Here is a 15,751-nt window from a genome sequence, read left to right on the forward strand (position 1 = left end):
ATGCGCTGGCCTTGAGAACTAACATGTTAAGTCCCTTGTGCTTGTAGTTTGTACACAGGCTCACTTACCCTTCCATCCGGACCATAACAACGCTAGGTATTGCTACTCGGCGTTAGAATATCTGATTATTGAATTTTACCTACTCAGGCTTGCCTAAATCCCTACTTCTGCGCAGTTATATATTTTCCGTAATAATGTTGTCCCTGAAATTAGTCAGATGAAAATCAACCTGCAACTTGCAAAACCTAGTATTTCGTAATGTTGACGTGAAAACATACGGAACGTAAAATTTTCAAAAACAAGTTCTCATTATATTTCATGTTACGAGTTTTATTACGAACACAATGGATGGTAATAAAAACGGGAGACGTTGTCCAGTGCCGTCTGACGACGTTCAAAACGAAAATAGACGTTATGTACAAAATAATTTGTTTTCGCCGCACGATGAGTGAATATTTCGAGGTGAAATTGTTATTTCGACCTTATTTTCACAATTTCGTGTCACCAATAAAAATATTTTAGATATTATTTATTCTTAATCGTGCGTTATCTTTTTATTATTTTTAAGAATCCGCAGTTAAACTTCAGAATCTTCATACTTTTATCATGTCTAATAAATTTTGTTTTTATTTTTTAATTTCACACGTTCAAATTTTAAGTAGACAGTTTTTAAGTATCGTATATTTTACGAGTATTTAACACTTATATACCCGATTTATTTTACCACCGATCAATGTAATTCTCACATATTTTGTTAATGAAAGGCATATAATATTAATTGTTAGTTTCAGATCTGAAAGTGTATTCTTTGTTCAGTAAAAATTTTTTTAAAATATTTGGCCATCGATATCAAAACGTTACGAGTTCTTTATGGTATACGGACTTGTAAAACTTGGTAGACGTTGTTCTGTCTGTGTATATATTGTTTATAATAGATATTTCCGCTTTGCAGCGCCATCTAGCAACGAGCATAGTATGAAGCCTTCTCCTTGAAAATATACTACTTTATTTTTAATCAGTAAAACGGCGTCAAAGTATATTTGTCACAAACAGATACCAACATACATTTATATATATCAGGGATAACAGAATATCTTAAGAATGAAAGACTACGGCGCCGAATGTAGTCGTAGGCAAAATATTGTAACGAATTAGAATTTTTATTACAATTTTACTAGGCAATGATGCTCTTATTGTCACCAGAATTTTCTGAGTGGGCGGCGGTCATTGAACTCTCTTTATTTTTAAGAAAATTAACACCCACATACTCTTGCATTCAAAACAGACGAAACTTCACGACTCTTTGTTTCGGAGTTTGTCTTAAATTCTTATCTTTTTAATGTTTACAAACACATGTTTTTAGGTTTTGAGTTGATAATAAAATGCAATTTTGTGTTTTTGCTTAATCTCTTATAACACAACTTCTCATAAAGATTTAAAAGTGAAACAAAATATTTTATTAATGACATTATCAGAGATCAAAACGTAGTATAAAGTGCTTAAGAGGTATGTACATTTATATGTTATTGTCTTTTCATTCCATTTGGGAGTTATTGATAAATGTCCCTCGCTGAAACCTCACGCCCACGGTGAAAGTGTGGATGAAAATTTGAGAGGTCCGTTCAGGACAACGTTTCGTCATGCGATAAAACATATCGGGCGAAAGGAGGATCCAAAGCGATTTACGCGTATACTCAACGTAAAAAATCCTTAAACAATATTAAAAAATATATCCTTAAAAAATAAGTCGAAATTTCCTTGATACTTAATTTTGCAATGTAAACAAATAAAATCTTGTAAAGCTATCCGCTTAGGAATAAAATCTTAGTAATAATAAATTCAAAGGGTGCTTTGTGTGAATATTAATTAATTTTATATTTCTACTAAATGTTTTTATTATATTTGGAGAAGAGAAATATATATATATATGATATAAAATGGTTTTCCGGTAACATAATATGAAATATATCCTAATAATTATTTACGACATAAAACATAGATATCTAACCACATCTTGGATTCTGGATTTCAAGGTATATTTCTATGACGTCATAGAATTCTCCATCGCTCGTAAAGTAAGATGGACCATAAAACGTGTTAATGATTCGTATCAAATAAACATCATATGATCCAGTTTCAAACTCTTCTCGTAACGATTATTAATTAAAACTTTATCTAAAAATATTATGTGCACAGCTGAGAAACATTTAAACGCCCGCAACTTAATCTACGACACAGAGTAGGTAATTATTTTTGAATTAGAAACTTAATATATTGTACCGGTTTCAGATACGGTTACGGATACGAAATTATTGCGAAAAACGTATCCGTCTACGGTTTCGGATAGATTTTTATTTCGAATACCTGATGGCTTCAGTTAGAGTTACGGACCTCCATAAAATGTCTGATCAAAGGCACGCAAAAACCTGTGTGAACATACGATTTTTATTAAAGAAAAATACTCTTCCTGTGACTCTAAATCCTCAGTACATACATTAAGTACACATTTAGACTATTAGAATACATTCGACAAGAAAAATTCCTTTTTCGTGAGAAATACATAATTAAATGTTTTTTATAAATATGTTCGTCTTTTTTGCCAAGATGCCTTTGTACTGGCCAAGTTTTGTAGTATATAAGTAAAAGTATAGTCATAGTCTTGATGAAATGAAGATATATAAATAAGCTTATAAAATTAACTTAGAAGTATTCATATTATAAAGTAATCATTATTATTGTGAGACTCAGATACCTGGTTTCCAATAATTAAAAAAAAAAGGTTAAGTTTGATTTATTTTTTTTAAACTTCGTCTCCCATCAGCAAAAAGCGGACGTGTCTAAACCATGTCATAAGATTTCTACAATTTATAACTTACACACAGACGTGTTATAAAATATGAATGTATATTGACATAGCCCTCATTTTGAATTTTGTTCATGAAATATCAATTTCTGTTTTTTTTTACTTTTACTTTTTGGCTTTACGCAAAAAGATCAGTCGTACTGTAAAATGTATCTAAATAATAATAAATAAATAAATATTGGACAACATCACATATATTACTCTGATCCCAATGTAAGTAGCTAAAGCAGTTGTGTTATGGAAAATCAGATGTAACGACGGTACCACAAACACCCAGATCCAAAACAACATAGAAAATTAATGAACTTTTTCTACATCGACTCGGCCGGGAATCGAACCCGGGACCTCAGAGTAGCGTACCCATGAAAACCGGTGTACACACTACTCGACCACGGAGGTCGTCTAACAGATAAATTACCATACCATCCATACTAATATTATAAATGTGAAAGTAGCTCCGTCTGTGTGTTTGTTATGCTTTCCAGAAACCTTTTTAAGTCCCAATAGCTGACGCCAAACCACTGAAATATAAAACGTGAGCTAAGCAGCATGCGGTAACTGGTCTTGTATAAATGCATGTACTTGTAAATTTACAAAAATAACGTTTCTTTGTTGTTTTAATATTTCTACCAATTATTTTATTGCCTGTGATATTTAACGTGATTAAAAGTAAACATTAATTAATGAACACGTATTGCGCAACGTATTAAGCGTTCGCTTGCAATATTATTTTTGTTTTCGTCTCTACTATTGTATTTCGTATGAATTTATCTTCATTATTTAGTCGTATGGGATCACTAATATTGACATTGTAAAAAGCAAGCACTTTTCAATCGTTATGATAATATCGTTACAATATATTCCGAAGAAACGTTACGTATATAACGTTAAATAAATCAAGAATACATTAATATAAATATAACTATAAGTATTTGAAACGGGATATTTACCATGTTTTTTATTTTTATTTGGTGGAGCTCGATATTTCGACATTATCTACGAATGTCTTGTTCACGAGACTTTAAGTCTAATAAAAATAAAAAACATGGTAAATATCCCGTTTCAAATACTTTTAGTAATAAAAATAACCATGTTAAATTAAAATGTTATATAATATAAATATAATTCAGCATAAAATCCTTACTATCAGCGTTTATAGAGCCTCGAATTACTACTGTAAAATAACTTCAGCGATATCTGAATACGCCATTTTCCAACAGGTGGCCATCCCCCTAATTTCCTCGGTATGTTGATTACAAAAGACTTGTGTAAGAAAATTTAATATTACATAAAATATGAACGACAATTTGGTCGGTTATGAAAAGTTTTGTACAACTGAATAGTTGTCAAGAATATGTTATCTTCAGTCGACAATCCGTGTAGATTGTTCCAGACTGGTTAAACGAACTGGGTCAAGTAAAATCGGACAAAGTCAGGGCATTGTCACCCGTGAATTTGTTTATAAATACGCATCACCTTGTGTCGCGTATCGTTTGTAGCCACGATCAGAGGACCGTGCGGCACGCGCTAGGTCGCTTATGACGCCCAGACTTGGCTGAGGTTCAAAGTTTGGTTTAAGGGAGAAGCGAAGCGTATAGACATAATATAAGTTGTCAAACACACCTTGTATGTATTTTTGTTTTTTGTTTTACCCGCCTCGTTTGTCTAGTATATAAATTATGAGAACTTAAATCATTCTGGTCGTGTCAGATTGGTGAGGAAGAGGAAAGGAAAGAGTGCATCTGTGTTTGTGGGCACATTTGTGCACTATATCTTACTATGTATTTTAAAAAATAATAAAGATTTATCTTTATATATTATAAGTTTGTATTAACTTTGCTTTTGGATATTTTCTTTCAGAGCTTATAGTACAAATGATAATTTATTAACTATTTGGTGTAGTTGATTTAATTTTTATGTCAAATTGGTTGGCCCTTAACTCGGGCGTTCCTCAAGGCAGTACGCTTTGCCCTTTCTTATTGTTTAATTTTATAAATCGTATCGCGACTTGTGATTGCCTTTATATCGTTGTATATCGACTGTATTGTTGCAACAACTACTGTCCGTAACAAAGACCTAAAATACATTTATGACTGAGCTAAGTGCTTTGGTCTTGCTATCTTGTTAAATCTCAGGAATAATTATTCAGCCACTATCAAACGTTTTATTGATCAAAACACATATGTAGTGTCGAACAATTCTAATTCGAGAAACTGAAGATTTATCAAAATAAAAAAAACAAAATATACTTTATCCAAGTAAGCTTTTACAAGCACTTTTGAATCGTCATTTAACAAACTATATTAAGTAAAGCTACCACAGATTCGGAATGTAGATTCTACCGAGAAAAACCGGCAAGAAACTCAGTAGTTACTCTTTTTCAACATCTAAAACTACAGTCATGTTAGTTAAATACAAGTATATATGTATGTTATATATCCTGCCTGGAAGTCAACAAGCATTAACTCCACGCTTTTTTATCATCTATATAATCTTGTATCGAATAATATTCCTTCATTACCAATGTATTTTTTACAAATGACTTGAATTTATGAAACGTCAAAGTTAAGATGTCCAAAATAATCAATGTAAATCTTTTAGTTTAACCATTGGACCAAACATTATCATACGTATTGAGAATCGCTCGCCTGTTTGTAAATAAAGCAACAGCTGACAAAAAGCACATCGCTCTAAATATAGAGTGGAAAAAACAATTCCGAATCACGTCCCAATTGAGCTCCATGTTATATAATGAATATCAAAAACTATAACCAAGACATACAGTTGTCGTACTTTGTGGAATTAGTATATTTGGAAAAGGCATCGTTCATAATTAATTGTTAAATAAAAACTAGTATTTTTAGTGTTGTCACCATCACCAAACGTGTGGCAAATTTTAGTTTCTCAGAAACGCTTGGTTTGAACTTATTATTTTTGTTTAAATATATTAATGATTTGGGAGAATGGTTTCTAAGGGAATTAATCAACTTATATGACGTCATAAATTAGAATCAATGAAAATATTAAGTGTTCTATTCCCTACGAGGCAAAGGTCACGAGGAGGTGTTATGGAGATTATTTCAAAACATTACTCCACACAGGTCGACTAAAAATATTGCGGAAAGTCATCCGTCACACACAGCTTAATTATAACAGGTTAAATAAAACAACCGACTTCGCCATTTTTAAAAATCCAACTTAAGCACATGAAAATTCAGCGATGTTAGTCCGGCTTTAAGCTATACAATCTTCAGTACGTATTTAATTTAATTCAAATACCGGATTTAATATTACATAGGAAATAATCTGCGCATCGAAATAGAAAAAATAAACTCATTGTTTACTTGAAACATTATCCGGGTAATCCAGGCACGTTTAAGGCATGGTTTATAGCTAAGCAGTAAGCACTAATGAGATTTGGTGACGAAACAGATCCAATTAATTCGAGGCGCCTGAGGGTCGCACACGCGTACGTATACATGTGTTGAGTAGGATATACATATGTGAATTATACAGGGTGACTAAACATGCATGAGATTTGACCTTTAAACATTGTTTATAGCCTTTAAGAGACTATTGTTTTATGTAACTTGATAGTGTGTTTGTGAACACTATCCGCCTTAGATAGTTCTTTTGTTATGTACACTTTGATGCTAACAAAGGGATATTTACTTCTATTAATTACAAGCTAATACATGTCATATTCAATGACACTGTCTATCTATACTGGGGATAAAGCTGTTGTGCACGCCCGTCTGTAACACCCACTCATAAGCTATTGTATTGCAAAACATCAATTGTTTTGTTAAAAGGGTAAGGGAGACGATGTAATTAACAGGTTCAAGGAAAAACACTATAAGGCATTGACAATGTGAGGCGCTGAAAAAAAAATTCTCACAATGCAAGGAGGTTTTATCAATATCTGCTCGTCGGCCTTCCAGATCTATCACTAAATAATTCAATGACGTTACAATAAATTTTAGTATACTATCTGGTACGCAATAACGAGCATTCGTATTAGTAATTAGATTACTAATAACATTGATACCTTGTCACATTCATGGGCAAATTCCCTATTGTCGAGGTCGAGTAGTAGTCTGGGGCGTCAAAATTTTGTTGCAAAGTCAATAAATCCTCCCAAGCAAAGCTCCGCAAGGTATCAGAAATATTGTATTTAAATTTGTTAATAAAATATTGGACAAAGGTAACTGCTTAGTTTCTTGTGGGTTATTCACAGTATTATATAATATTTATTTAATGCAATTCTGTAAAATAATGAATCAAAAGTGCATGTCTATGATTCAAAAGTATATTTTGATTTTGAACATCTTCACTCGGCTTTCTGGATTGGAGTGAAAACGTGAACTAGAGTGAAGACCGTGGATCGCCAGATGTAGCATAGGCTGCGTCCAACCAGTCGGACCTACGACCTGAAGGCGGCGGAACCCAAATATATGCGGAAAGCGGAGAACTTTGGCGCACTTTGGGAGAGGCCTAAGTCTAAGAAAACACTGTGATTGTCTAGTGATGATGATGTTGATGGCTTTCTGCACTTTTCTAGTAACGTCGAACACATTTTAAAATTAAAATAATTATTTATGATTTTCTAAATATATATTTGAAACAGCCTATATAGTATTTTAATGTAGGGGTTGCGACTGACCTCGCTATTACAGTATGATGTTTAATTATTGAGACAAGTTTTCGTGCGTTCATTCGGAAAATATTCTAATTAAATACGTGTTTAGTTGCTCGTGTGTTAAATGTGGAATATATATTCCACGAACTGCTGTATCCGCGAATACATCCACGGACTTTACACACGGGTAAACCTTTCTAAAATCCTTGAAAACGCAATAGTGTAAAAAATAATTATATACTTCATGTAGGTACAAGTCTAGTCGGTCGAAATGGTTGATACCCGTCCAGACAGGATATAACTAACTTTTGAGATTTGATTCAAGGTTAAACCCATTTTTTATTTTTATTCATATTTGTATATATTTAAGGAATTGATAATAATTCTTATGTAAAAAAAATAAATAAAAGTAAGTCATAATAGAGAAGTATCAGCAAGAAGTTTAGCAGTTCATCTTTTATATACAAGAGCGTTATATCCAAGTTTCATTTGCGAACCCTCAGACTAATTTAAAACAACATGAGTTAAGTTATAATATCAAAATCAAAATCGATATTTTTAAAAATAACGCACTGTAGAAATAAATTGGTACCGAATCTGTTAGTATCCTTTTTCCTATAATGCAATGTATAAAAACATACTTATACGAGTAAGTGAAACTATAAATAATAATATGAGCTGATGTAGCAATATTTTAATTTCTCCGAAAGGACGAAACGCAACAAGTAAGAGACCTGTTGAGTTTGCGTCAACGGTTCTTTATACGTTCGAGAAGTCTTCGCAAATTTAACGAGATGCGGTTACTTACAAACGTTCGTATTTATAAGGGAAATACCATACACCTTAGTTAGATATTCTTGGTAACAAATCGAGAATTCTACGAATAGAAAGTAACATTGGACAGTCCCAGTATGCTTGGTAGAATTTGTAATTTTGAAAATGTTTTAATCGATATACAAAACTGCTGTCACTTAGTCTCTTTCAAATATACAAAGGCAATATTCAAGGTGATATTGTTTTTACATTTATACAGTTTCAGTTTTTAATATCCATCACGATTGAGAATTAATTTCAATCTTTAATTCAAACTTCGATCCACAAAAGCAATAATTCAAAACTCACAAAAAAATACGCCACACAGACGATCATTTTTTAATATTTTTATTTATAGTCATTGAAACAATCTTGATCACTTGCGTTAACGAAGCTCAATAGACCCGAGTGCACTTTAAAGTAACCATCGATTACCTTCGGGGTAATAAAAGAAATAAAGTGATTACTGAAATATCAATAGCCTTGGAAATACAAATAACATAGAACTAGATGAGGATGACATTCTCCTGACCGATTTTGGTCGCGGTGGTCATTCACATCAGAGAGCCAACTGCGCAGGAGATATGATCGTGCACAAATATGTGCAAACAGGGGTTATGCCCTCTTTAGTCCCCAACTCATATCTGATAGGATGGATATCTGCGGGAACAAATTTACGTTCCTCCCAAGGCAGTAAATATAAACACAAATTTCTTAGTTTTTTTATGGTACAGGTTGGCGGACGAGTATATGGGCCACCTGATGGTAAGTGGTCACCACCACCCATAGAGAATGGCATTGTAAGAGATATTAACCATTCCTTACATCGCCAATGCGCCACCAACCTTAGGAACTATAATGTTACGTCCTTTGTATCTGCAGTTACACTGGCTCACTCATCCTTAAAACCGGAACACAACAATACAACAGTACTCAGCTGTTGTTGGGCGGTAGAATATCTGATAATAGCCTTACCACCAAGTAAAACCTTAGAAGAACCTTTAAAGTTCTATTGGTTCGACTCGATTTATGGAACCGGGTTTCAGATTCAGCATCCTTTTATATTTACAGCTATATAATTTGATAGAAACAGCGACCCAGCGTTTTCGGATTATTTCATGAGTCAATATTTCCCTTCTATAATTAATTTATGTATGTTTCATAATTTCGTGGTTGCAGATAAATAATTGAAGTCAGTGATTTGATTTTCATTAAGGATATATCAATATCATTAATATTAATATTCAATTTAATTTGCGGGTCTAACAATGACCTCCTTTTCTTCCGTTCTTATATTTGATATAATCTTATAGGATGACATTATAGAATCAAGTATCATTATGTTATTTTTTGGCATGTACATGTACTTTTTAATCATATGGTTATTTCTTGCTAATTGCAATGGCTGTGCAATTGCTATAAGAATACAATTATATTAGAAACTTGATTCCGCCCTCGTGGGAGGGTCGAGGGGCTGTAGGTGTTAAGTACCCTTTGTCCTTGTCGAAATAAACAAACTCACTTTCGCATTTATAATATTCATTAGGATTTCAATAGTGCCTGATATATAAAAAAGGTTTGTTTTGTATGTTCATGACTAAAATTTGGATGATTTAATTTTTCAGGTTATGGTTGCTTCCAATGGCTGCTTCTTATGTCATGCGGGGCTGTTTACGCGGTCTGCGCTCTCAGTACGACCACCCTAAGTTTCGTGTTACCTGCTGCAGAATGTGACTTCAACCTTTCCTCCAGCGACAAGGGGAGACTAACAGCCACACCACTTATAGGTCAGGAAAGAGTTCTATGTATAATAGAGTAATTCTTCTATGTATAATTTTAAATAAGACGTTGTAATAAATGACGATTTTTAGTAGGTATTGACGAATTAAGGATTCTGATTTGGATTGAAAATTTCAAAACTCATATTTATTTAAACTTGGCAAAATATCTGCGGAAGTATTGTTTCATTTTATCTATTAGTCAAATGCGAACTAGAACAATTGAATTTTTCAATACTTTCCAATTTTTTGTCTGACGATAAAGGATCACACCATGCCAAAGGTCACACCATAACGAATAAACATTGGCGCTGTTGAAAAATTAACCATTCCTTACATCGACATTTCACCGCCAACCTTGGGAACTAATATGTTATGTTCCTTGTGTCTGTAGTTACACTGGCTCACTTACCTTTCAAACCGCAACACAACACTCTTCTACCAAACACACAGTGAAACGTATCTTTTCCCTGCTACGGGAGATGTTAGATTGTCACTGTACAAGTAACAATAAATAATGTCTTATCATTTGCTATTTTCAGGTATGTGCGTCGGATCATATTTCTGGGGCAACCTGGCGGACGCTCGTGGGCGCAGAAAGGCCATCATTGGTGCGCTTTTACTGGACGCTCTTGCGGCTTTTCTATCAAGTCTGGTGCAGTCCTTCCCTGCATTCTTGGCTTGCAGGTACGTTGAAATAAGTTTGTTTTAAATTAAAAATAGAATACAGATTATCGACAATATTTTTGACATAACCCAACGAATACAACATCGTAAAGTTTATTGAACAATATATAAATAATATATTCGACATGTAATTTTTTCGTAAGAATAAATTTGTGACAGGAAATTAAATTACAACATTTAATAGGTAACTAATTATTATTCCTCCTTGATGTCAACATAACCATTGGTTTTAGATGTTGTGATGTTGCAGATTCTTCTCCGGCTTCGGTATAATTGGAGCCACTGGTCTTATATTTCCGTACTTCGGAGATTTTCTCTCGTTACGGCATCGAGATGTAATGCTGTGCAGGCTCGAGGTTTTCTGGACCTTTGGCACCATTTTATTACCAGGTAGTTATTTTTTATATTAATCTTATTAAAATATATATATATATTTGTTGAAACAAATAATAACCATCAATAACTTAAAAGAAATTATGACGTCATTAATTTAGCTGTAATTTTATAAAGTTTTCGAATCATGAACAATTGAATATCTCGAAGTATGAAAATATAAATCTGAAACTAGAATGTATAAAATTATAAAAGAGATAGAAGAAATCCAATGTGTAAGTTATTTTTAATCACAAATTGATTGAAAGTAATCTATTTAATAAAAATCGTAATGGGAAGACTTCACTTCCCATCATCATGAAGTATGTCTATCGATGTCACGTCGATGACTGATAAAAATATGATTATCGATATAGAAAAAAGAAAAGCATTGTGGAATCAACATGAAGTGGCACTTAAAGATAAGAAAAATAGCAAAAGTTTACTTTAAAAACAAAATGTTAGACTCGATACTAGAATCAAAAGACAAAGTTCATTGATCATTCAAAAATATATAAATAAACCATTGTTAATCTGAATAAGCTTTCATCTTTAATAAGAACCTTAGTTATATTTTAAAAATGTTATATTCGCTGTCTGCAACTTGTTCTTTTTAAATCGCACGTAATAATAAGATGAATTATGGCCAAAACAAGCTTAGCTACGTCAAAAAGACTGTTTAAAATAAAGTAATCAAAATGTTGTTTCATGGTCATTTTTTAACATGTACCGATTTGTTTTGTGATAAAGAAACAAAAGTATTCAACCTTAGAACCAACAAACATACATTGATATTTATTATCTTCTACTTATTTTTAATATTTCTCTTTACATTTGGAAATATACTGAACAAAGATACTATACTCAAAAATAATGTTCACAAAAACCTTATGACGCCTTATGACGAGCTAATCTATTTTTGCAGCCTCACTTTCGACAATCCAGTAACAATGGCCACCGTTACCTCCGTTTGGTGTGTCCACAATTTGGTGTATTCAACGTTCACATTATTTATAGGTATCGCCTGGCTAATTATTCAAGACCCTCGTTTCAATGTCACGGCTGAGGGCGCAGATTTCCAGTACACATCTTGGCGGGTATTCGTTGCTGCCTGCGGAATTCCCAGCCTCCTGGTTGTACTACTACTGCTGCCTTTCCCTGAGAGTCCAAGATATTTACTTTATGTAAATAAAGCTGAACAAGCGCTGCAGGTGCTGCAGAGGATATTCGTTGTAAATACGAGACTAGCAGAAAAAGATTTTCCAGTAAGTGGTCAATTAAAATATCATCAATTACTTGAGACAATTACGTAACACTTACAAGGAACATTTCTTATACTATCATGTAAAAATATGTTTGTATAGGAAATACCTGTATAGGATTTAACTAAATAAATTTACTTAGTGCGAGTGCTTTGTACAATTTACAAGCCAGTCTGGGTGGGTACCATACTCTACCCCTATACATCAATACTTAGTATTTTTCTGCTCCGATTTAAAGGATGAGTGAGCCAGTCTACAGGAGACACAAAGCAAAACATCTTAGTTCCCGAGGTTGATGGGGCATATATGGTATATGGGATTGTTAATATTTTTCACAGCGCCATTTATAATGGGCGGTTGTGACCACTTACCATCAGCCCATTTGCCAGTCTGGCCAACTTTTTTTCATTTTATCAAAACTAATTTTATTAACCACCAGGTAGAATCAATGATAAGCGTCTGTGATGGTGAGGAAGAAGAAGTAGTTTCAGCTGACAACAACGGCAACGAGACGAAGTCTCCTCTCACTTGGAATCAGAGGTGGAATGCTTTCTGGAACAGAAAGAAGATGCTGGTCACTCCACCCTATATAGGACTTTTGGTGCTCTGCTGTTTTGTAGATTTTGGACTAATGTTTAGGTAAGATATCGTTTTAGATCCTACACATGTATCATAGTTATAACAAGAAGGAAAAACCAATTCCATTCAATAAGTAAACAAGCTGACACATCATTATTAACATTTGTTACTCCCAAACGTATGTTTTGAACATATCCTTTGTAAAATCTTCAAATATGTCCCTATATGTCATATGGTAATCGGAATATTCTAATAATTTCAAAACTCCTAAGAAGATTGCGAGGAAACGGATAATTTAAACCTCAGGGTGGTTTTTACAATCGTCCATGCAATTTTTGGGAATCATTGCAACAATTTAATAATCCTATGACATATAAATTTTCTAATATTAAAATCAACACTAAAAACTACGTATTAACAACTAACTGTGATAAAAATTGAACGTTCGTTATATGTGTTACAGTTACTACACATTGATGATGTGGTTCCCAGACCTGTTCGAGAGGTTCAGTCAGTTCTCGTCACTCTTCCCCGGCGTCTCAGCCGGCGTCTGTGAAGTTTCTGCTAATGTTACTAGAACTGAATTAATGGTAACTGATATTTGAATTTTTTCATATTGGAAACGAATTTGAGGGGGTCCCTCCCGGGACTCGCATGTTTTGCAACAGAGCAGATTCGAGCTTTACATAAGTGAGCGAGAACAACTAAGCATTAAAGTGCGCAAACTGTAATGTTACAATTTTGAATATTACATCAGAGAGAGAAAAGAATCGAACATTACCAAAATTAACCTGTCATTACAATAACAACTGACTTGACTGCAGGTGAATGCTATAAATATTAGGCATGACCAACATTTACATTGCAGGTAAATGTTCGTCAGTCGGTGTTGTAAGGCACTGCTCAAAGTCGAATCATAGATTTTTATATTATATAACCAAATTTATTTAAGTAGGCTCATAGAAAAAAATGTGAATCGTCTTGTTACAGTATTGAATTAAATGTGAAATGAGTGCTGCCGTTGAAATGAACTAAACTAAACATATTAAAAGAATGATAAGAAATGCAAAACATTAACGTTATATTGCCTCCAAGCCAATTCATCGCTGAGTTTCATTCGGCGGTTCTTCTCAAGTCTGAATAGTATATTCCGACCCATGATAGAATTATGACAAGTAGAACTTGTAAATAAAATATTAATTGTAACATACCAAAAGTATGGGTCCTAAGTATATACGAACATGTTTGGATTTATCAAACAATCCCAATTTTATATCATATATTATGTTCGACAAGCTACGTCCAATATCCAGTCCAGTTATGAGGTAGCGATCTACGTAGCTTTCTAATACGATATTACGTTTCAGGGAAAACAAGAATGTCCTCAGACAATAGACGATACAGTTTATATTCACACTTTAGTGGTCGCGCTTAGCTGTGTACCTACGGCCTTATGGGTCGGTCTCACCATCAACTGGATAGGAAAGAAACCTATGCTTGGTGAGTTTAAACTAATGTCAGTTACAATTTAAGGCTACATTCTTAACACGCATGTAAATTGCGTTTGAATGTGAGAAGGTTATCAACAATTTACGATTAAGATACGAAGTGAGTTATGAAGGATCTCCCATCTGGTTAGGTACCACCTACTCATCATATATTCTACCACCAAGCAGTCATGCTTACTTGTGTTCCGGTTTGGAGAGTAAGTGGGTCAGTGAAACCATAGGCAGAAGATACATATCACATCTCAGGGCCCAAATTTGCTGGCGCATTGGCGATGGTCCAAGTGACTAGTTTCCATCGGGCGGTCCATTTCCTAGTCTCATGATTGATGACAAAAAAAATGGATTATACACATGAATTAAGCACATTAAAAGTCAGTGATGTTCCTCCATTACATGGTTATAGGCTATAATGTTTTGGATTCCGGTAATCATTTCCCTTTTGTTTATATAATACCTAGCAGAAGGCAGGTAACAGCTAATATTTATATGAATTCATGTAAATATAAAAGTGAACACATGTATTCCTTTCAGTTTTCATGTTGATCAGCTCTGGGCTAGCTGCCCTCGGCTTAAACTTGGTGCGTTCGTCACTCCAGAACCTGCTGCTATCATGCGTATTTGAAGCAATCGTCAGCTGTACAGAAGCAGTGTTGTTCTGCGTCATATGTGAAATATTTCCTACTAAAGTTGCGTAAGTATCGATTCACTTACATATTCTAAATCTAATACGGAGATATATGATTTACACGATGTGAAGCCAGTTCATCTAATAAATATATTCTTAATGTACTCCTTACCACGTTTAAACATGGAACTCTTCCAAAAAGATCACCATTACTAAAAGCTAGTTCTGCCACTGGTGATGTTATTAGTTATCAAAACGATCGTGATGAATATAATCATGGTGCTTTTATTAAAAAAAATGTATTGAAGTCATAGAGATCTCTTTTACAGAAAATAAAAAATCTATCATTAAAACTAAAAATAATAATATGAGATAAAAACTACTAATACAAAAAATTAAGAGATTTGCCGCCACAAAGTATTGGATTTCGTTTAGTAACTTTTATTAAAGAAGCACCATTACAAAATCATGTAATAATCAGTGCGGCCTGAGTAGATTTCATTTAAATGCTTTACTATGAGGAGTGCGACTAAATTGAGACCGAAATAAGTCTAGCTAAGATTATAAATGAAAGAGAAAAAGATAGGTTGAAATAACGTAATATAAAACCATATTTAACATAAAG

At 33.5% G+C, this 15,751-nt stretch overlaps 1 protein-coding gene across 1 annotated transcript in view; it reads left to right on the top strand.

Moving 5' to 3' along the window:
* LOC113402401 (synaptic vesicle glycoprotein 2C-like) overlaps window positions 1–15,751 on the top strand; it is a 41,789-nt gene that overhangs the window by 25,036 nt on the left and 1,002 nt on the right. The window contains exons 3-10 of the mRNA XM_026642640.2: window positions 9,941–10,102; window positions 10,636–10,780; window positions 11,031–11,170; window positions 12,170–12,417; window positions 12,854–13,053; window positions 13,457–13,583; window positions 14,361–14,493; window positions 15,033–15,192. Of these exons, the coding sequence (XP_026498425.1) occupies window positions 9,941–10,102; window positions 10,636–10,780; window positions 11,031–11,170; window positions 12,170–12,417; window positions 12,854–13,053; window positions 13,457–13,583; window positions 14,361–14,493; window positions 15,033–15,192 (1,315 nt within the window). The remainder of the gene's footprint in view (window positions 1–9,940; window positions 10,103–10,635; window positions 10,781–11,030; window positions 11,171–12,169; window positions 12,418–12,853; window positions 13,054–13,456; window positions 13,584–14,360; window positions 14,494–15,032; window positions 15,193–15,751) is intronic.

Source organism: Vanessa tameamea, chromosome 12, assembly GCF_037043105.1.
Source record: "Vanessa tameamea isolate UH-Manoa-2023 chromosome 12, ilVanTame1 primary haplotype, whole genome shotgun sequence".
Classification (NCBI taxonomy): domain Eukaryota; kingdom Metazoa; phylum Arthropoda; class Insecta; order Lepidoptera; family Nymphalidae; genus Vanessa; species Vanessa tameamea.